Here is a 24301-nt window from a genome sequence, read left to right as displayed (position 1 = left end):
ATGATTGGCCGGCAGCTGGCAAGAGCTGCTGTGAGCTGCTATGAGTGGCCGACCGGCGACCGACTGCCTCAACCCAGGGGAGCGCAAGGCTCGTAATACCAGCGTGGGCCAGGGAGCTGTGTCCTACACAACTAGACTGAGAAAACGGCTTGAACCAGATGGGGGGGAGGGGGAAGAAAAATTTTAGTAAGGCGAAATCACCAATATGGAATCCCCAAATAATGGGAATCAACTGTGTTATTAGTGTGTATCTGTAACCAGACCATTCCTCTCATCTCCGAACCTCATGTGTAGTAGGTGTATGCTTGATTTCTCCAATTAGAAATCTGACATTTGGCTCAAACTTGAACATCTCTGAAACAGAACTCAATTCCCTGCCTTCTCCCAGTCTTCCCCACTTCCGTAAATGGTAAATGACTGCTGCTGGTTCAGTTATTCAAGCCAAAAATCTAAGAATCATTCTTGATTCTTCCCTTTTCCTCACCTCCTCATATCTTCTTCACCTCATATATAATCCATCAGCAAGTACCATCAATTTCATCCCAAAATATATATATATTCAATCTGACTACTCTCATTCTACTGTCACTCTGGTTCACTTGTACAGCAGTAGCTTCTGTTGACTGTCTCCAATCCTTTCTCAAAACCCTAATAAGGAGTCTTTTAAATAAATGAATCACCATCTTGTCTAAAACCCACACTTCAGTAACTTTTGAATTTAGATCTAGACTTCTTTCCTATATGGCCCAGCACCTGCTTTTCTTTCTAAGCTTATTTTGAGTTGGTTTCCTCTCATTTGTTGCCTCCAACTATAGTGACCTTTTTTCAGTTCTTCAAACACTTTCACAACCCAGTGCCTTTACATGAGCTATTATTAACACTTCTGGAACAATCTCGTCCTCACTGATCTAATCAGCCTTTAGATCTCACCTTCCCAGAAAAATCTTTTCCTGATCATCCAATTTGAAATATGTATCCTCGTCTATTTTCTGTCTCAACTTCTTGTGTGTTTCCTTTACTGTAGTTACCACAGTTTGTAAATTATTTATTTATTTATCCAGTTACGTTTCTGGAGTCTTTCCCCTCCACTAGATTGTAAGCCTTCGCATATAATGGCAAACAATGCCTGGCATATAAGGGCCTTTGATAATTATTTGTTGAACTAAATGGTGAACAAAGTAGCTAAAATGACATCTCACAGTTCAATTGGATAATGTCTTATTGGGCTAAATAAATTTGTCTTTTAAAATGTTGCCAATAAAATTACGTTTTTTATTCTTAGGTAATAGTTTTGTCATATTATCCCAGCTATTAGTAAAGGTAAATTATTAGGTTGGTGCAAAAGTAATTGCGGTTTAAAAGGTGAAAAATAATTGCAAAATCCACAATTGCTTTTGCACTAACCTAATATATCACTTGCCACCCACAGGGTTTTCTTTTTAGCTTTAAGTCTTAAGTCTGTGGCTCCCTTAGTTTTAATTCTTAGCAGGGTAATCATTTGATTAAAAAATCCTGAGTAAAACAAATAATCCTGATTTTACAGAAAAGAAATCTTGAGATTCATAGAGATTAAGTGATTTATTCAAGGTCATAGAGCAAAAAAGTTTCAAAGACTCCAGAAATCTAATTTCTGATTTCTAGTGTTATTTCCACTGTACCTCTCTGGTTTCAGTAGCATGTTCCAGCATATTACATTGTATTCAGAGAGCAAATCCAATTTTCCCAGTGAGTTACAACTTTCTTTGTTGTTTTTAAATTTTACTTTTAGAATCAGAAGTTTCTGCTGAAAGTTATAATGACTTTCACAGAAGCTCCAGAATTGGCTCCATTTGTTTGGTTATATGACAGGATTTTTTCATCTTGTCATTTTATTCTGCCAGGGGTCTGACAGAATTTTTCTGACAGAGAATATCTTTAATAGTTGCACTAGTCTTAGATACCAAGAGTAGCAATAAACCCTCTGAACATTTGTTTTTGTTGTGCTTCGACATTATTGATTAATGTACTATTTCTTGAAGTTGTGAAAGCCTTGAAAGTATTTTAAAATTATTAGTATTATTCGAAAAAAATCAAGAGATCTAAATGAGGAATTGGTGTTATTCGACCAGTTTCAAATTTTACTGTGTTTTCTCTCCACTTATGCTAGTAGTTTTCAAACTGTCCCATAGAATGCCAATATACCAGAAAGCATCCATCAGGACCTAAGAAAGAAGTACATGGATATGTGCCTGCTGTATCACCTGTAGTCCTTACCTCAGTGCCCATCAGACGTAAAACCTTGAAAACCATGTTGTATTTAGTTTTCAAACTTCACCTTGAGCATAAATTGGCCGTGTGGCGGGTATTGCATGTGCTCTCTATCCTCTAAAAGTAGCCCTGAGCATCCCTGGTGCCGTCAGCAGCAGGTAGTTTGGAAATCCCTGAAGAGAGTTGAGTTTTTGGCTATGTGTTTAGAAAGCACAAGGATCTTTACCACTAAAGGAGATATCTGAGGATATATAGCAAGGTTTTGAATTATAGGTATGTAAGATTGTTCTCTCAGTTATTTAGAGTTTAATTTGGTGTTGAATTTAAAAATGCTGTGTAAGTTACTATATGACTGAATCTATGGTTTATGTGTATGTTTAGTTTATGTAATATGTGCACATTTGGTAGAGAAGAAAAAACACAGTTTGTGCTTTCAAATAAATGACGAGAAATTGTGCTATCTTGAATTTGTATGAGAACTCTTCACAACTAAAACTAAGAAACTGACCAACTGGTTCTTGTCCATTAAATGAGAATGCATATAAAGCATTTAGCAAGGTTCCTGGCACATGGCAAATTCTTGAAAATTATTAGTTATTGTAAGGCTGTCTGATAGTCTAATCTATCTACTAAAGATGACACCTCTTGAATTTCTATATCTTGCTTGCCTTTTGTCCTTTTTTAGATGGACGTAATATGTATACTACGCTTCCTATATGCTCTGTATAACTTGTAGCTAAGGAAATTGAGGCTCTTGTGAAGTAATAACTTGTCCAGGATGACTCACATTTGAGAATTCATCCCTGGTCTCAGCTTGCCTTCAAAACCCATACTCCTCCTTTAAGGGATAGTGTGGGGAGAAGAGGTATAACTTTTGTCTTGTAATTTAGTAAGTGCTGTGTACTGTTGTATACCTGTCTTCTTGAGGGAAGGGATTGTACCTCACTTGTCTTTGTTTCAAGGTATTAAAGGTTCTTTCTACATGTTACTCCACTGTGTTCATGAATGAACACAAATGAATATTAAGTGATTTTTTAAGAAAATGATGAAACTACAACCTCTGAGAGGCTATAATTACTTATCATTTGTTTTGTGTTAATTTCTCCAAAGGATTTGTGTCTGGAGCATTGGGCCTGATGGATACATGTACTGTTTTCAACCCTCTTGATCATCAGAACTTAACATTTATTTTGAGCTTGGTAATATGAAAACTAACCTGAATGCTGGAACATGACAATGAGATATGGGCCATCATAGCTTTGGAGAGGAAAGGATATTGAAGGGAAGAAACTGTTTCTTGAGCAAATGAAGTGTGCTTTCACATGTTCTCTCATTTACTATAATTTTAACAAGAAACCTATATAAGTACATATTTTCCTTTGCATATTTACAAATGATGGAATTAATGGTTAAGTCAAGGAAAATGCTTAAAGTTGCAGTGATTAAATATAGAAGTTGGCCTTAATCTCGGGTTTGTGCTACTCCAAGGTCCATGGTCTTTTCATATTCCGTTTTTTTTTGGTAGTTGGTAGACTGTCCTTCTACTTTCTAAACTTAAGAAGTTTCCAAGTAATTTGAAGTCATGGTTTTTACATTTTGTGGCTAAAAATAAAATTTGCATAATTAAGTAAAAATAGGATTTAAATAGTTTCTTTGGGGGGGGGAAACAGGATTTTATTGGGGAACAGTGTATACTTTCAAGACTTTTTCCCAAGTCAAGTTGTTGTCCTTTCAATCTTAGTTGTGGAGGGCGCAGCTCAGCTCCAGGTCCAGTTGCCGTTGCTAGTTGCAGGGGGCGCAGCCCACCATCCCTTGCCGAGTCGAACTGGCAACCTTGTAGTTGAGAGGACGAGCTCCAACCAATTGAGCCACCTGGGAGGCAGCTCAGCTCAAGGTGCGGTGTTCAATCTTAGTTGCAGGGGGCGGAGCCCACCATCCCTTGAGGGACTCGAGGAGTTAAACTGGCAGCCTTGTGGTTGAGAGCCCACTGGCCCATGTGGGAATCGAACTGGCAGCCTTCGGAGTTAGGAGCATGGAGCTCTAACCGCGTGAGCCACTGGGTTGGCCCCTAAATAGTTTATTTTAGATGTCAAATGTTAAACCTTATATGTGCTTACCTTAGATATAGATTCTTTTACAATTTAGAATCAATTTAGTAAATATCTAAAGGCTGCTTAAATGAAGTAAAAGTCTTATTAAGCTTCAATTATTCTGAACTTTCAAACGCTTAGAGGGCAAATTTCTTTCATATGTCCTTGTTCCTGAGGTCCCTAGCCCAGTGCCTGGTACTTATGTTCTTAATAAATGTTTGTGGAATTGTATGGAATTAATAAATTGAAGATTGACTCACATGAAGGGTTTTGTTTCCTTGAAATCAGGAGTTGTTTAATAAGACCCTGCTCTCCTACTACAGTGTTTCCCCGAAAATAAGACCTAGCTGGATAATCAGCTCTAATGTGTCTTTTGGAACAAAAATTAATATAAGACCCAGTGCTATGTTATGTTATATCACATCATATCATATTTTATATTATATTGTACCAGGTCTTACAGTAAAATAAGACCAGGTCTTATATGAATTTTTGCTCCAAAAGATGCATTAGAGCTGATTGTCCGGCTGGGTCTAATTTTCTGGGAAATAGTACGTGGACCCCTCCTCCGTTTTAATTTCCTGATTGTCAGCCATGTGTCTTCATTCTGGCTTATCACTACCCCTCCCAACACACACGCACACACGCACACAATGTTCTTTTGTGAATACATTTTAAAAAGGATCTGAGGGCCGGCCTGGTGGCTCAGGCGGTTAGAGCTCCATGCTCCTAACTCCGAAGGCTGCCGGTTCGATTCCCACATGGGCCAGTGGGCTCTCAACCACAAGGTTGCCAGTTCAATTCCTCGAGTCCCGCAAGGGATGGTGGGCTCCGCCCCCTGCAACTAAGATTGAACACGGCACCTTGAGCTGAGCTGCCACTGAGCTCCCGGATGGCTCAGTTGGTTGGGGCGCGTCCTCTCAACCACAAGGTTGCTGGTTCGACTCCCGCAAGGGATGGTGGGCAGCACTCCCTGCAACTAGCAACAGCAATTGGACCTGGAGCTGAGCTGCGCCCTCCACAACTAAGTCTGAAAGGACAACAACTTGACTTGGAAAAAAGTCCTGGAAGTCCACAGTGTTCCCCAATAAAGTCCTGTTCCCCTTCCCCAATAAAAAAAATAAAAAAATAAAAAACTGAAACAAATTAAATTTAAAAAAAAAAAAAAAAGGATCTGAGATGGGTGTTGGGGGACAGTATAATAATAATAATAATAATGCAGACATGGCATTGCCTACAAGGAATTTATCCATATAAGAAATGATTATATCATTTTTCTGTTGCTGGTTGATTTTCACCAAATTTGAAGGACATTCGAGGGTTGTCTAATTTAAAATGTAGATTGTATGCTATATATGAAATTAACTTTGGTTGGCCCTGGAGGGAAACACCTCAAGGTCTTCCAGAGAATTTTAAACTGGTACAATAAGAGGCCCATGTAGGCTCCATGATCAGAAAATAATGCTGTCATATAAAACCCAGATTGGTAGTCACATTGGCTTTGCAATTAGTTGCTTTTCATGTGAGCAGATCTATATAATATGCTTTCATTTAGGGATTTGCTAATTTAAATGTGATTAATAATTTTCCAGGACAAGGCCTTCTTGACCAACTAGTAATGGCAGAATAAGCAGACAGATGAGTGTTGCTGATGGGTAAGAGGGGTACAACCACCATAGTGTATCCTTTTTTCCTGCTACCCAAGAATTCTGTTGACTTTACTCTCTTGGGATAGGAGGCTTTTTGTTTTCGTGGTATCAGGTGGGGATTTGTGGGGAGTTGTTGATGACTTACGGAATCCCAGAGATTATGAGAGCTATAGAAAGCCCAAGAGTTAGTGAAAAATTGAGAAATCTGCATAGACCAGAGAGAACAGCTACAGTTAAAGCCTTTACATAAATTGATGTTGTGAAGAAGAAAGTTGGCACAGGTTGGAGCATGGGACTACCTTTGCCTTGCTGATCAGTTCAGAGCCTTTGAAATGAAAACTGTGTTCCCTGATTGAGGACTTCAGATTTTGTATTGCTTAAAAGGAAAGATTGTGGGGGCGCCGGATGGCTCAGTTGGTTAGAGCACGGAGCTCTCAACAAGGTTGCCAATTCAATTCCCGTATTGGACGGTAGGCTGCGCCCCCTGTAACTAAAGATTGAAAATGGTGACACAACTAGATTGAAGGACAGTGAGTTGGAGCTGATGGGCCCTGGAGAAACACACTGTTCCCCAATGTTCTCCAATTAAAAAAAAAAAAGGAAAGATTGTTTCATCTTTCACTTGGGAGGCTGTATCAACAGTGTTTGCAGTTGGTCTCAAAGGAATTGCATTGATTTAGTAGGTTTTTAAGATAGTTTTCAACCAGTTAAGTTCTCATCTTTTATCAGTTAGTAAATAAATTTAAATGACTCAATGTAGTCATTTACATGAGTAAAATGGGGGTGCTATATAAGTGACTATGATGGAGAGTTTCCAAAAGGGCTTAATTAAATGAAGGTTTTGCAGATGTAAACCTTCTGAGCTGCCAGTTAGAGATGGGAAACGAATTGGAGCTTCAAGATCCTGAGTTGGTAAGACTTACATAGAAAGGTGAGGCTGACCACAGGAAATCAGAAAAAGTAAATTTGGCTAAAGAGGATAGTGTGAACTAAGAAATAGCCTGCAGATTGACAAGATGGTGATATTGAAAAGATGATATTGAATTAAACAAAGTTTTAGATTCCAGAGGTGGATATGGCTCTAATCCCGAACTGTTTTCTGGACTTTCTTACCTTTCTCTGTGCACTGCCCCCACCCCCATATGTACACTCAAAGGTTAGAAGAGGCAGCATTAAAGTGGCAAAACAGGACAGAAGAAAGAAAACTAAATCAAGAGTGAGAAGACCTGGTTTTGGCATTAGCTGTCCAACTTGAGCAAGTTGCTCAATACCTGGCAGATTAAATTTGGATTAATTAGGAATTTAATCAGCTAAAAGACAGCCTTTCTTTTGATTTTTGTGCCATGAATCTTTGGGAAGCCTACAAGTTGGGTTTTAGAGTATTAATGCATATCCCTGATAATATTGAACAAATGCTGATAGTCACATTATAGAAACTTTGAATTTTCACGTTTTATTGTATAGCTCTGTTGTAATTAGTAATCTGATGTAAGTCTATTCTGTGAGAACTGGAAGTAAAGCAATTGAAACTAGTATATTGATTTACTAACTTACTGTGTTGAAGATGAGAATGGGCAAGTGAAACAATAGGATCCAGAAAAGACGTTACAGTACAGATACCTGGGAGATCAGGTGGGGATACAGACTCCCCTGGAGTTGTGCAGCACCGCAGGCTGGGCTTCTTAGTTTCAGGACCTAGTGTATTGATGGGAAGAGACTTCAAAGAAAATATTTAAAAATTCAAGTCCAAAGAGTTCTGGTCAAGATGGCAGAGTAGGTAAACATTATGCTTGTGTTCTCTCACAACTACATTAAAATTAAAACTAAACTACAGAACAACCATCATAGAGAATCACCTGAAGTCTAGCTGAGCAGAAGTCCCATAACTAAGGACATATACAAGAAGCCACTTGGAAAGAGGGCTGCTGGAATCTCAGGCGATCATCTTAAAGGGCCAGTGCATGGACTCAGTCAATGACAGACTCGCTTGCTCTGAGCCACATGCTGGGGGCACAACTCAAAAAGCACCAGGGACATAGGGAAACGGGAAAGAACTGAGTTGTTTGGCTGTAGGGGCAGCTTTCTCCCAGACAGAAGTGCTGACAGAATCCATTGCTCCTTGCTGAGTCCTCCCCCTCCCAGCGTGCATACACAGGTGGCCACCATATCTGAGTGCTTTATCAAGCGAAATGACACCATTCATCCTGCACTGGTGATTCTCTCAGGTCCCACCCAACCCAACTTGTGGACCACCCCACCCACCCCCTACAAGCCGCTTCCTGTGGCTTTTCCATACAAATGGCCTGTCTTGGCTCATGGTGAAGACTTTCCTAAAATCTCTCAAAGGTTCACAATCCCCAAACAAGCAGTATGTAGCCTCAGTGTGCCCCATACCTCTTGCTGAGCAGGCCCAAGCCCAGCACTAGCAGCAGGTAGCCAGCCTCAGTTCACAGCTTAGCCTCTCCGAGGCACCTCCAACCCCCAGCACAAGTGGCAACCATTTGCAGATCACTTTGTAGCTCATACCAAGTGGTCCTGGGCAAGGCATAGGCAGTGGCTGAACTTGGCCTGCAACAGAGCTCCTCCCAAGAAGCCCCAGTTCCAACACAACTGGTGGCCAGCTTCAGACCACACCAGAGCACCGCCCAACCACCTCTACAAAAGACACATCCAAAGGGAAGACTGGGCAGGCACCAGAGTCCTGCTTAAGTGAATCCTGCTCCATAGGGTCAGCCCCTGCACAAAACCTCCTCCATTGTAGTCACGCCAGTCCTCACAACCAATCAACCTGAGGGTCAGTCCCACCCACTGACATGCCAACAGCAATAGATGCTCAATTACAACAGGAGAGCACGAACAACCTGCATAAGGACATACCTGGAACCTGGCCCAGGTGACCAGGGAGACTGCGCCACTGGGCCCCATAGGACACCAACTACATGAGGCTACTCTACTAAAACTGGGAGGCATAGCAGCCCTACCTAATTCTTTATCTCCCCATTGTAGCTGCCTCCCTGTGTTTGTTTCTATATATTAGGTAGGGCTGCTATATAGAAACAAACACAGGGAGGCAGCCACAATGGGGAGATAAAGAAATATGCCCCAGGTGAAATAACAACAAAGCTCCAGAAAAAGAAATAAACAAAATGGAGACAAGTATCTACCAGATGCAGAGTTCAAAACTCTGGTTATAAGGATGCTCAATGACTTCTGTGAGAACTTCAACAAAGAGATAAGAAAAATAAAAAGAATTAGCCAAAAATAAAGAATACAATAAGTGACATGAAGAATACATTACAGGGAATCAACAGAACATTAGATGAAGCAGAGGATTGAATCAACGATTTAGAATATAAGGTAGGAGAGAACAATCAGAACAGTAAAAAGAACCCAAGGAAATGAGGATAGTTTAAGGGGCCTCTGGGACAACATCAAGCATACCAACATTTGCATCATAGGGGTACCAGAAGAGAGAGCAAGGAATTGAAAACGTATTTGAAGAAATAATGATGGAAAACTTCCTTAACTTGGGAAAGGAAATAGACATACAGGCCCAGGAAGCACAGAATGTCCCAAACAAGATGAACCCAAAGAGGCCCACACCAAGTTTTTACATAGAAAGTTGAGGCATAATTAAAGCATAATTAAAATGCCAAAAGTTAAAGACAGAATTTTTTTTTAATATTTCTTTAAAAAAAAAAAGACTTTTTAAGTGGGGAAGGGGAACAGGACTTTATTGGGGAACAGTGTATATCTCCAGGGCCTTTTCCAAGTGAAGTTATTGTCCCTTCAATCTTAGCTGTGGAAGGCACAGCCCAGCTCTAGTCACCATTGTTAGTTGCATGGGGCACAGCCTACGATCCCCTGCAGGAGTCGAACCGGCAATCTTGCGGTTGAGAGGACACACTCCAACCAACCGATCCATCTGGGAGCGCAGCAGCAGCTCAGCTCAAGGTGCCGTGTGCAATCTTAGTTGCAGGGGGCACTGCCCACCATCCCTTGCAGGACTCAAGGAGTTGAACCGGCAGCCTTGTGGTTGAGAGCCCACTGGCCCATGTGGGAATCGAACCGTCAGCCTTCGGAGTTAGGAGCATGAAGCTCTAATCGCCCGAGCCACCGGGCCGGCCCCCAGAGAGAATCTTAAAAGCAATTACCCACAAGGGAGTTCTCATAAGACTGACACTTTCAGGCCAGAAGTGATTAGCAGGAAATATTCAAAGTGATGAAAAGCAAGAATCTACAACCAAGATTACTCTACCCAGCAAAGCTATCATTTAAAATCAAAGGACAGATAAAGAGCTTCCCAGACAAGAAAAAGCTAAGGAGTTTGTCACCACCAAACCAGTATTACCAAAAATGTTAGAGGGACTTCTTTAAGATGGGGAAAAAAAAAAGATCAAAACTATGAATAATAAAATGGCAATAACTACGTATCTATCAATAATTATTTAATTGTAAATGGATTAAATGCTCCCATCAAAAGACATAGGGTAGCTGAATGGATAAGGAAACAAGACCCTTACATATGCTGCCTAAAAGAAACTCACTTTAGATTGAAAGACACACGCAGATTGAAAGTGAATGGATGGAAAAAGATATTTCATGAAAACAGAAATAGGGGGGAAAAAACTGGGGTAACAATATTTATACCAGACAAAATAGACTTTAAAACAAAGAAGGACCCAGTGATCCTACTTCTGTGTATTTATCCAAGGAAACCCAAAACACTACTTACAAGGGAATGTGCATCCATCCATATGTTCTGTGCAGCATTATTTACAATGGCCAAGATGAGGAGGCAACCTGGGTGTCCATCAATGGATGAATGGATGGAGAAGAGGCGGTGTGTGTGTGTGTGTGTGTGTGTGTGTGTGTGTATACACACATATACATATATATGTATATACATATACATACAGTGGAATATTACTCAGCCATGAAAAAGAATGAGATCTTGCCATCTGCAACAACATGGATGGGCCTAGAGGGTATTGTGCTAAGTGAACCAAGTCAGAGAAAGACAAATGCCATGTGATTTCACTTATATGTTGGAATTAAGTACAAAATAAATGAAATAAACTCATCGATACAGAGAACATTTTCATGGTTGCCAGATGGGAAGGTGGTTGGGGGATAGGTGAAAAAGGGGAAGGAATTAAGAAGCTCAAATTGGTAGTTACAAAGTAGTCATAGGGATGTAAAGTATAACAGAAGGAATATAGTAAATAATATTGTAGTAATTATGTATAGTATTAGATGGGTACTACTATATTGGGGTGATCACTTTGTAAATTATATAAATGTCTAACTATGTTGTACACCTGAAACTAATATAATATTGTGTTTCAACTGAAATTGAAAAATAAAAAAAATTATTTTAAGAAAAGAGTACAGGTACTGGGCCCCATTCTTCAAACTCCTGAATCTAAATACATTTCTGGTGATGGGGTTCGGAAATGCTTATTTAAAAAGAAAATAAATCCTCAAAACTAATGATTATGATTAAAAACCAAATTTAGGATTCATAGACTTAATTCTACTCATGAACACCTCTAAGAGCTATCATTTTGTTTTAGGAATGTTAGGAACGCTTAGCCTTTTTAAGCTGTGGCAGTGGGTTCATAAACTTTTTAATCCTACAACAGTAGAATCATTAAGTTATAGAAATACCTGGGGACATTAGAGATTATTTGATACAGAGGCAAACAAACTGTGGTCCATAGGTAAATCTGGCCCTCCACCTGTGTTTGTAAATAAAGTTTTATTGGGACACAGCCACACTCATTTGTTTGTATCATCTATGGCTCTGTTTGGTTCTTTACTGAAAAAGTTTACCCACTTGAATAGATCATACCTATCATTTTATAGATGTAGAAATAAAACTCAAAGGTAGTGAAGTATTCTGAGAGTACACAGTTAATTGGTGGTCACAGTGCAAATATAGTTTAGTTCTCCTTTTTCCTGCTTCCATTCCATTATTTTGTGTTTGAGGGACTGATACCAGGATGAGATCAGGAAATTCATTTGTGGTACAGAATTTTGTTTATAAATTTCTTATTATGTTATAAAACACAGTAGGAGAATAAATAGTCCATCAAGTATTAGATAAAATGGCTGTACAAAATTTTTTTAATTTGGATCGGGGGTAGAATTTGATTGTAGTATATTCTGTTTCTTGAGTACAGATCTTTGGTTGGATCTGCCAAGCAGTTTGATGACAAGATTCTTTTTTGTTGCCTATGCAGCCAAATGGGCGGACTGTTGAAGTGGCTGAAGAGGAAGTTGTCCGAACTCCTCGAAGTGTAACAGCAAAGCAGCCATTAGAGACAGATAAGAAAAATGAAAAGGTAAGTTTGGGAACATATAAAACTCTTAAGAGAGTGACATATAAAAATGATGCTATTTCACAGAATTGTACATATTCTCCCTTCCCCACCCCCACCCCCCCACAGCCCACCATTTAAGGAAAATTGAAAATCCAGTTATCGTAGTGGACGGATGGGTGGTGAAAGTTCCAGATATGTAACATACCTCCTAGTATTTGAAAACAATTGTATTACTTTTGTTAATAGTAGTACATTTCTGACATTAAAAGCTTAGCAAAATTGCCCTATGGTATTAAATGTTAAAATAGATTTCTCTTGTGATGGAGACATAATCGTCTACTTATTAGACATAGTTTGACTTTTTTTAACAAAGGAGACTATTCTATACTCAGATCACTATTAAAGTTTGGATGGATATGCACTTGTGAGTTTTCAAATAAGCCAGTCTGACATGGGGTTTTATTCATTTTCCAGTTGCCAATGTTAGAACTGACCAATTTTTACTTGACTTAATCTATAAAGTAGGCAAAATGTATAACAAACTGTTAACAGTGTTTCTACCTGCTATGGAAGAGAGAGACTTTTCATTTAATACCTTTTGGTACACTAAATACTCCCCCACCCTCCTTTTTTAATCCTGTGCATATATTTTTCAGGAAAAATAAACAAATAAAAAACCACCATAGATAGGTAAGTGGTTTCTAGGAACCAGGGTGCAGCAGCTCCAGCGCCATAGAATAGTGGTATGAAATGGTTGCTCCAGTTTCTTAATGCTTGCAATTTCAAAATATCCAGAAGGACTGGTGAGATCAATTCTCCCTCCAGTGAAATTGCTGTAGGGCTAAGACAGCTGCAGGTAGGATGGCTTAATATGAAGGATAGTTGTGGGAAAGACATTTATGTCTGACTTTGTCTTTAGCAGAAAAATAAATAGTAAATGACTTGTATTAACACATAAGCATACAATTTAAGGATTGTGAATTTATACCGTGAATAGTTTATATGCTTAATATATATCTATACTTCTCACATCTAGTGTCTGCTTGTTTCTGGACTTTCTACTAGTGAACATTTTATACTTACACTTGCTTCCACTCCCTGGATTATTCTGTAAAATTTGTAGTTGAAATGATTAATGAACTACTATTTATCTTTGATTGATTAATCATAAATAGATAGGGTCTATCAGGATGTAAAACCACAGTTTGAAATTTATAACTATTCTGAAATTTCTTATGATAGGAAATAATTATAATAATAGACATTTGTTAAGTGCCATCTATAATAAGACAGGCATTGTGCAAGGTGAGATATGTATACATGTATGAACATATTTACATGTACCGTTTTTCCCCAAAAATAAGACTTAGCCGGACAATCAGCTCTAATGCATCTTTCGGAGCAAAAATTAATATAAGACTGGATATTATATTATATTATATTATATATTCTATTATATTATACCCGGTTTTATATTATTATATTATATAGGACCCGGTCTTACAGGAAAATAAGACCAGGTCTTATATTAATTTTTGCTCCAAAAGACGCTTTAGAGCTGATTGTCCAGCTAGGTCTTATTTTTGGAAAACACGGTACCTAGTAGAGACAACTTATTGAGCATTTACTGGGTATGCCTTTAAGACATTATAGAATATTCATACACGTTATTTTATCCTCACAAGAGTGCTGAGGGGGTGGCATTATACCTATATCTTACAAATAAGAAACCTAAGGCTTAAGTTACCTAAACTGTTAAAAGTATAGTCATTTCTAACCCAGACCCATCTGACTTCAAAGTCTGTGCTTTTTACTTTTCTGTATTATTTCTGATCCTTTCAAAAACTGCCAGGCAGGTAGTAATAGCCCCATTTTACAGATAAAGGCTTGGAGGTATAGAAAGATTTTGATTTCACCAGTTTCTGAACTAGCGTTTGAACCCTGCTCATTCTGATGCCAAAGCCCCATGCACTTTTTATCACTTGACAGTGCCTCCTTCTTTCAGTTGCTGTTGCTTTTTCAGTGCAAAGCTTCTACCTTTGGTTTGTTGCCTGTTTGATTTTGCCCGTGCAGTAGCTGCAATAATTCACTTGAAGCTGTGATAGTGAATACCTTGCCCTATGAGGCTTGAATAAGGCTCATAGATAAAACTTTGTCTAAAAACTGTATATGACAAGAGTTACAAATCTTGGGTCTAGGAAGGTCTTTATTTGGATGTGAAGGTGGTTGCTTCATTGATGTTAGTCTCTAGTAGAGTATACAAAGGACCAACCATAAGCCAGGCTGAACGCATTGTGCTATTGGATGCTGAAGGGAATAAAGAGAAATGTAAGATACACTTACCCTCAGAGAGATTACAGTCTAGTTAATGAAAGGCAAGGGCAAGAGAGATACCAGGTGACATGAGGCATTGAGTGTCAGGTATTCAGGGTAGATTTTCATGTGTGGGTAGCCAGAAGATGGACTTAATTGGACTCTTACGGGGGGGGGGGGGGTATTTTAGTAAGTAGAAGGGGGGAGACCAATTTTGCCAGGGGAGGAAACAAATGAACACAATAAGACATTATTCAGCTGAAACAAAACAACATATTCAGACATGCTCAAGGAAAAGCCCTAGACAAGTTTAACTGGTCACAGTGGGGTGGGGATATAGATAGATTGGGTGTATCAGGATGTAAAACATGGCACAACATTTATGATTGACACATCAGTCTTGCATCTATGATTGTAAGGGTCTGAATTGATATAAAAATGTAAAAATTGTTAGAAACAACAGAAACAAAAACGTATAAAATTTGGTCATCATCAGATTGTTCAAGAGGATGTCAGTTGTGTCTGCTGAAATATTGGTATCATTCATTATATGTATTAATAAGCTCTTATATTTTTATGATGTTACACAGTGTACAAAATACTTTCACATCTCTTAACCCTGGTTAACAACTCGGGGGGAGGGTACTATTTTTTTTTTTTTTTACAGCTCATTAAAGAGAGTTTAGTGAATTGCCCAAGATAACGTAGCTAGTAAGTAATGCTCTCTCACTTTCCCTGAGGCAGCAGTTCTAAAAGTGAACCCCTAAGAAGTGGTCCCAGAAAACAAAACTATTTTTATAATAACTAAAACATTATTTACCCTTTTCACTGTGTTGATATTTGCACTTATGATGCAAAAGCACTGGTGGGTAAAACTGCTGACTCAGCACAAATCAAGGCCGTGACACCAAACTACTAGTGATGTTATTCTTTATTGCAATGCACTCATTAAAAACAAACAAACAAATAAACAAAAAACCCTGCTAGTTTCACTTAAGAGTGTCTTTGATGAAGCAGTAAAAATAATTATTAAGTTTATTAAATCTTGACCTTTGAATACATGCTTTTTAATTATTTTGTATGATGAAATGGGAAGTATGCATAAAGTATGCTGCATACTGAAGAACAATGGTTGTCTTAAGGAAAAACCCTTGTGCAATTTAGTTGCAAGCTGGACTAACCACTTATTTTTATGTTACTTCATTTTTACTTGAACAACTGGGAGACAGGCCATGGTTATTTATAGTTGGGTATTTGCAGACATTTCCTCAAAAATAATCAAGATGATCCTGTCACTTCAAGAAAAACGACTGATGGTATTTGTTGCAAATGATAAAATGATTTGTTGCCAATTAAAAATTCAAAATTTGGAAAATTTGTATTTCACTACCATGAGCTTGACAACATCCCATTACTTAAAGAATTTCTGATGAGATCAGTTGTGATACTAACAGATGGGATATTTTTAAAATATCGTATATAATGGAATGTTGTAACATTTTGGAAGATGTATATAACTCAATGAACCAGTATTTTCCAAATGACCAATGCCTGCATGTTATAAAATCAGGCAAGTGAAAAAGAGTCATTCAAAGTGCAAGATAGACCAGTGGATTTTAATGTAATAGAATATGGAAAGTTCGTAGATGCAGTTTCAGATTCCATATTGCAACAATCTTTAAGAAACTACCAACTCACAGGTTTTGGTGTAATATTTTTTCCTTCCTCAACCTAAAGCCCTTCGTGACTTCCGCTTTTTTACTCCACAATCTTGACCATAATCTAAAAGTCCTGCTTGCACCTCACTCTCTTTTCCTAACTCTTGTCCTCTCAAGCTCCAGACACATTGGTTTTCTTTCTTTTTAAACAGCCTTATTTTGAGATATTTTATGGTAATAAAATTCACTTCTTTTAAATGTGCAGTTTTAGTGTATCTACAGAGTTGTACACCTATCACCACAATATAATTTTGGAACAGTAGCCTCTTCCCAGAAAGAAATGTTGTGCTCATCAGCAGTCACTCCCTATTTTCCCCTCTCCTCCCCTTAGCCCCAGCCCCTGGCCACTACTAATCTTTGGTGTAATATCAAATAATATTACAATTATCTAAAAAAACGATTCCTCCCTTTTCCAATTACATATCTTTGTGTATGTAGCCAGATTTTCTTCATGTGCTTCAATCAAATAACATATCTGTAAATTGAATGCAAAAGCAAATACGCGACTCCAGCTGTTACGAAGCCACACATCAAAGGTATTTGCAAATATAATAAAACATACCACTCTTCTCACTAAAATGTTTTTTGTTTTTGAAAATACAGTTATTTATATAGTTATAATTATACAATATGTAATTAGTTATTATTTTGAAATAAATTAATACATATCTAAAGAGTTTCTTAGTTTAAATTTATAATATGGTAGATATCAATAGGTAACCCACATAAACAAAGGCACTTTGACACCCTCAATAACATCTTAAGAGTCTAAAAGAGTATCCTATGACCAAGAAGTATTTATTTTTCTTTAATTGAAGTTTATTGGGGTGACAATGGTTAATAAAGTTACACAGGTTTCAGGTGTACAATTCTGTAATATATCATCTATATATCACATTGTGTGTTCACTACCCAGAGTCAGTTCTCCTTCTATCACCATATATTTGGCCAAGAAGTTTGAGAACCATTGCTCTAGATGGTCCGTGTTTAAAAGACCAAAGACAAAATTATTCGGAGGCAGCATAGATTTTAAACAAGCATATGCTATAGCACCTCTTAGAAAAAAGAGAATCCCTCCCTGCATGCCCAATGAACTTACATGTACTTGTGTTTTACCTTCAATAATATATTTCAGAAACTGTAGTTTTAAATCCAGGGATTGGCAAACCATGATCTGCTGGCCATTCTGTGTCTCTGCCTATTTTTTAAAGTTTTGTTGGAACACAGCCATACATACTCATTCACTTATTGTCTGGTTGCTTTTGCACTATTCCTAATATAATCCTTCAGATTCATTAAAATGTTTCGTTATCTGTAGTGCTTTGATATGGTCTGATTCTCTAGGTCTTTATCTCTTGACAGACTCCCTTGTGCCACAGGGTCTATAGCTTCGTCATTTCTTGGGTTCCCCAAGGAATTAGTTTTCAAGGTCCCGTTTAAGGTAAACAAAGTAGTTTATATAAAAAGAAGGAATATCTTACTAAGGAGACCTCTTTTCTGCCCCAATACTTTTCTGTCTAAACTCCTAACGAATAGCAGAACTGAGACCAGAACCAGGACTTCTGCCCTAGACCATCATTTTTCCATGATACTATCGTTGTACCAGGCAGGAAGTGGCAAGAGGGGATCGAAATGCAGTGAAATGGTGAACTTAGTTTTAAAGATGCCAAGACTGAGGTGCAAATGGGTTCTCTAAGTGGAATTAATTTATTAGGCTTTTGGAAATGTGAGAACCATAGCTGGGAAAGAATTCAGGGATAGATAGTAAAAGGAGTTCTTAAGAAAGGTTTCTTGTAAACTTTTTAAGATTGTGAGTTGATAGCGTGCTGCTTGTGCAGTGTACCATCGTTTATGAGCTCACACCAAACATATTTAAATAACTGAATGGTTTGGATGATGGGACAAGCATACAAATATAATAGCTCAGAGGTTTTATTTGGGGGGACAGTGAGAGTTGGGCAGACAGGGGTATATGTAATGCAGTTTGTTTTACACTCTTTTCGTTGAGTAACCAAATATTAATTGAATGCTTCTGTGTGCAAGGTACTATTCTAAGCACTAAGAATACAAACGTTGATAAAACAGGGTAAAATGGTTGAAAAAAGAGTCACTGTTCTCATGAATTTTAGTGGGGGAAAACAACTAAAAACAAACAAATATATTCTCTAACATCAGTTGGTGATAAGTGCTGTGGAAGAAAATAAATACCAGGGTAAAAAGAAAGAGGTCAAATGAAAGCTGTGGGCACTTCCCTGGACCTGTAACTACTCCTTCCTTCCATTCAGGAAATGTATCACATACTAGTGAGTGGAATAATCTTGACTATAGTTTAAATTACACCCTGCCCCCCCCAAACAGGGAAATTGGTTGCAAACCTCTCTACTTTTAAAAAGATTAGTGATACTTTTCATAATTAATCTCATCCTGACATTGTGTCCCAGGTTACTAAGGTTAAGAACTGCTGATATAGACAAAGTAGAGAAAAGTACTTAGTGTGCCCCTTGGACCACCCACCATCCATTGCCATTTAACCATGCCCAACTCATCTGTATGTTTGAGACAAGTGAGAAAAATAAATAGTGGCAAAATGTGGGGCAGTGTAAAATAGGGCTTGCCATATTTGTTGAGATAGAAAGTGGATGAAATTGATCCTAAAGCAATGATTTTCAGACTTTTCAAGTGGCAGTTGCAAAGTTTTCAAATTAATTTTACTAACAATTTTTAATTTTGTCAAGTACATTTTAGAAATCAACCATTACCCAAAAAAAGGGGGGGGGAATTTTAACAATGGAAGTAGAAAGAACAAAAAATAGAACAGTTTTTGCCATGAGTTAGTGAAAAAACTTATACACCAGACACTAGTCTGCAGACTACAGCATCATAATATCCACTTCTAACCTTTAGAAAATACTCACCATTCCTCTTTTTCATGCTTCATTTCTTTTACCACTCCTGACATTACCAGCAGAGACTCTTGATGGTTATAGAACAATAAATATTGCAGATGTCAGTTCACCAAAATTTTAAGGACCAGTACTTTCCAGAATAAAGAATAGATTGAATAAGGATTACATTTAGAAACTGGCTACTTAAGCTTGTGTATAACTAGCTAATTGCAAAATAAAGTATTTGTACAGTATCCTTTTATGTTAGTTTTGATGCTAAACAAATATTAGGTTGTACTCCCTAAGTTGATCTTTTCAGCATGAATTGGGACTGCCCTGCCTTTCTTTATACTTTGCAATTCTTTAAAATGGCAAAAATCTTCTAAAAGAGCAGTTAGCCATTTGAGTAGATCTACTTTTTCTGCCAACATACACCTTTTGCCACTCTAATAAGTGATGTCACTTATTTTTTGAGTGTTGTCTAATCTTAGGAATATTCATTCATGTTAAGAAATTAAAGGGTGAGCTTAATTGGGAAGTTGTTTTTGTGTGGGTTATTTGATAACCAACTCATCATTTTTTTGATATTTTAAGTTCTTTGAATTTGAGAGCAAATTATTTTTAGTCCTAGAACTACTTCAGCACGTGTTTTTATGACCAGTTTTCAAAGTGGAGTATACAAGAATATCCATTGGGATGAAGGAAGAAAATATTAGACTTTCTATTTATGCCTAGTGTTTTATTTAAAAAATTAAGCTTTACTCATATTTTATATGTGGCTAGTCATTGGCACCCTCATTTGGGATGTTAGAGGAGGTAGTAGTAAGACACTGTATAGGAGGAATCCTGAGAAGGATGGGGAGTTACAATTGAAAAAGTATTCCCACAGGTTCTTTCCTTACATAGCATAGTTGACAGATTGCAACATATGTGTGCTCAATTCCATGGGTTAATTGATTCTATTATTCAGTTTAAACTAAACTTAGTAAACAGACTGCTAAGAAGCTGCAGGTTGCAGATGATAATAATGCAAGTAAACAACTGGAAAAAGAGAATAGACACTAGTATTCCTACTAAGAACGTTATTAGCCACATCATGAGGTTAAGATGATTTGGTCCCCCAAAATTGAAATTAAGGAAGATTTTTGAAGTAGGAATGTATTTCTACTTTGGTAAAAAACCTTGCCCATACATACTGTGCCTTGAGATTTTAGCTAAAGATATTCTGAAACTATCCCAAATTAGCAGGGTATCTAAGCACTCAGAATGTGAAGACCGACCTCTGCAGTTTTTCAGAGATGTTTACTTATGCAGTATTCAATATGACAGAATTTTATTAAATGTGATTATAAATATTTAGAACCTTCTCTTGAGGTTCTTGCTTAAAGGGAAAGACATGCCATGGGGAAATACTTATTCTTTCTTCCATGGTAGAATTAGCAAAAAACAATGTGGCAGTCAACCAAAACACGTTCCTTCACCAACATATACTGTTGGGCGCAGCATAAAAACATTACTAATGATTTGAGTACGTTAGTATAGCAGAGTAAATTGCAAATTGAGAGAAAGTACAGGGCGTGGCCAGTTAGCTCAGTTGGTTAGAGCACTGTGCTCTTAACAACAAGGTTGCCAGTTTGATCCCCACGTGAGGCCACTGTGAGTTGTGCCCTCCACAACTAGATTGAAACAACTACTTGACTTGGAGCTGATAAGTCCTGGAAAAACACACTTAAAAATAAATAAAAGTATAAAAAAAAAAATTGGGAGAAAGTACAGATATTTCTAACATTACTTGCTAGATTCTGTTTCAATAATGAAATGCGTAATGAACTACTTTGGTGAGCAGCTGAAAATGAGATGCACAGAGATACATTCTCAACATTAGATCACTTATTTAATTAAAAAATTTTGTGTGAAAAACTGAATAAAAACCACTGATAAAGGGCCACTTGGACTGGACTGGAATTAAACCAAGAAAAAAATTGGAGGGTATAGAGATAAGGTTATAGATATAGCAAGCACCATGCATGAAATTCATTCACTACATTATTTCTAAAAAAGTAAGAGAAGATTCATTGATTACATTTTGGCAAAATACTTTTATAAATATTTGGTGTGTGTTTTTTCCCCCTTTCTTTCGCTCCCCGCCCCATCCGGTTCAAGCCGTTGTTTCTCAGTCTAGTTGTGTAGGACACAGCTCCCTGGCCCACGCTGGTATTACGAGCCTTGTGCATCCCTGGCTGAGGCAGTTGGTTGCCGGTCTTTGGTCGGCAGCTCTCGCCGGCTGCTGGCCGCTACGATGGCTGCCGGCCACTCATGCTGGCCACAGGCCACTCATGGCAGCACACAGTAGCCCACAGCAGTACACAGCAGCCCACGGCAGCTCATGCTAGCTGCCGGCCACTCATGCTGGCCATCAGCCACTCATGGCGGCACACAGCAGCCCACAGCAGCACACGGCAACCTCCGGCTGCTCACTGTAGCCCAGCTCCAGGGAGAGCTGCTGTTCACAGTCTTAGTTGTAGAGGGCGCAGCTCACTGGCCCATGCGGGAATCGAACCGGCAGCCTCAGCATTAGGAGCACAGCACTCCAACCCCTGAGCCACCAGGCCAGCCTAAATATTTGGTTATTAAGGTGGTTATTTATTTGGTTATAAGGTAGTTATGTATTATGTGGTTAGAAGATGGTTTAGTGTACAGCTTTAAAAGTGAGCCACACATTTCTCTTACTAAAAACCCAGAGTTTCAAATATTTTTTTTCATAATAACAAATGACAAATTGTTGTCTACTTAGTTGATACTATTGCAAAAAGTATATACTTAATCTGTCACTTCAATGTTGAGGAAAGTTTAACAAGGGGTCAGAAAGTAGCTGATTTTTTTAAAGAAACTCATGCAATGAAGAATATGTTCTAAGATGTTGATATCATTATGTGATTTTGTAATTTGAAATGATTTGTCATTTACTTATGAAAATTCTCATATCTGCTCAATTTAACAGCTTGGGAGCAGTTTTCTGACAGAAAAATAGCATAGCAGCCCAGATTCTGGAGCACACTTATATGAGATAAAATCCCAGCCCCAGCGCTTTACTAATTATGTGATCTTGGAGTTGATTAATCACTCTGTGCTTCCCTTTTCTCATCTGTAAAGTGGAAACAATAGCATCTGCCTCGTAGAGTCATTTTGAGACTTAATTCAGTTTATTAGAAAGAGCTATATAGTAAGTGACAGCAATACCACCAGTCTTTTAAAGCTTTCTGAATCTTTTTAGTGAATCCATTTGTTAACAACACCCCCAGAAAGTAGAATCTTCAGATTCGATGGCAGGAACAACTGATTGGTGTTGAGGAAGAGTACGTTTTACTAAATTTCCACAGAAACCTTTGCATACTTAGAGTATTAGATTGAAGAATTTGTGTCATGATGGTATTAATATATGTCCTCCATTGGGATCTCTTTACCTTTGTCAGATATGACAGTTTTAATACCAAGTATTAAAATGAATGAATTTAGAAGATTATTCAAAAATATTGAAGCATAGTCGATCGTATTGCTCTTGCTGAAAATAGTTGTTTTGGGTGGGGGGTGGGAGATCAGGGTAAGGGGGATCAAATATATGGTGATGGAACCCAGAGAACTGACTCTGGGTGGTGAACACACAATGGGATTTATAGATGATGTAATACAGAATTGTACACCTGAAATCTATGTAATTTTGCTAACAATTGTCACCCCAATAAATTTAAAAAATAAAAAAATTAAAATTAAAAAAATAAAAAATAGTTGTTTTACAAATGTGTATACTATCAGTAGTAGGATATGTATAAAATTTACAAATAAACACTTTAGAGTATATGCTCAATTTTTTTCTCATAAGAGCAACAAGCTTGTTTAACCCACCGCTGTAGGAGTGAGCAGCAAACTGCTCTACCTGGCATGCTTACTCGGACATTTTATTTGAGTAACCTCATGTTCCATACATGGGCTGCCATCTGGGTAGTGGTGCTGCTTATTTGCTTTTTTGGATAACTCCTAATGAGATTTTAGAATTATCTAATTTCATAGGCATCAAAATTTCTTAATACTTTATCAAGCCATTGTATTTTGTGTATATTCTTTAGCATTTTTTAAAAAAGCAATAGTGGATCTAATGATTAATTATCAAATCTTTTTCATTGTCTAAATTTTAAAAACAAGTCATTTGCTGTTCTAAGTGCAAATATTTTAAGTCCCAAGCGGCTAAATACTGTGTGTATTCATTATCTCTTTAACTCGTTTGCCCGACGGTGAGGCAAAGGTGTAATGGCCATTGTAATGGGAGGGTATCTTCGACCTGAAAGACTCCATAGACTATAACAGAATTTATTATAGGGTAATTTACTTATGGGAAAATTGAGCAGGAGCAGACAGACGGCCCAGCACTTTTGTGCAAATTATTCTCTGCCTACAGACGGGTTAACAGTACTTTTTTAATAGTACAAGGACTGACAGTTAAGTTCGCAAACTCATCCTAGAAAAAGTGCTGCATACCTACCTCATTGCTGAGTATCACTACGATCACCTTCGAAGTACCCCCCTTGGGAAGCTATGCACTGACACCAGCACCTAGCCCACCCTTCAAAGCAATTTTGGAACTCTTTCTGTAATGGCCATCAGAGCTGTCGTAATACTATATCCTGAATGTCATCAAAATGTCTTCCTTTCAATATTTCCTTTATCTTCGAGTAAAGAAAGAAGAAGTCATTGTGGGCTATATCAGGTGAGGAGGGAGGGTGTTCCAATATAGTTATTTGTTTACTGGCTAAAAACTCCTCACAGACAGTATAGTATGAGCTGGTACACATGTCATGATGCAAGAGCCATGAATTGTTGGTGAAAAGTTCAAGTCGTCCAATTTTTTCCTGCAGCCTTTTCAGCACTTCCAAATAGTAAACTTGGTTAACTGTTTTGTCCACTTGGGACAAATTCATAATGAATAATCCCCTCTGATATCTAGAAAGGTTAACAATATCATTGCAACAAGTTCGCAAACTTAATTTTCTGACCTTGTATATATAACTCGGGTACTAA

The 24301-nt window shown here is 37.9% G+C and overlaps 1 protein-coding gene across 5 annotated transcripts in view; it reads left to right on the top strand.

The window, feature by feature from the left end:
* The window catches only part of MTDH (metadherin), a 65323-nt gene that overhangs the window by 5355 nt on the left and 35667 nt on the right, over window positions 1-24301 (top strand). For all 5 annotated transcript variants that reach the window (XM_074316941.1, XM_019714983.2, XM_019714987.2 and 2 more), the window contains exon 2: window positions 12232-12333. In XM_074316941.1, the coding sequence (XP_074173042.1) occupies window positions 12232-12333 (102 nt within the window). The remainder of the gene's footprint in view (window positions 1-12231; window positions 12334-24301) is intronic.

This window comes from Rhinolophus sinicus, linkage group LG12 (assembly GCF_036562045.2).
Source record: "Rhinolophus sinicus isolate RSC01 linkage group LG12, ASM3656204v1, whole genome shotgun sequence".
Classification (NCBI taxonomy): Eukaryota; Metazoa; Chordata; class Mammalia; order Chiroptera; family Rhinolophidae; genus Rhinolophus; species Rhinolophus sinicus.
The sequence above is the reverse complement of the archived record's forward strand: the minus strand, read 5'-3'. Positions and strand labels throughout refer to the sequence as shown.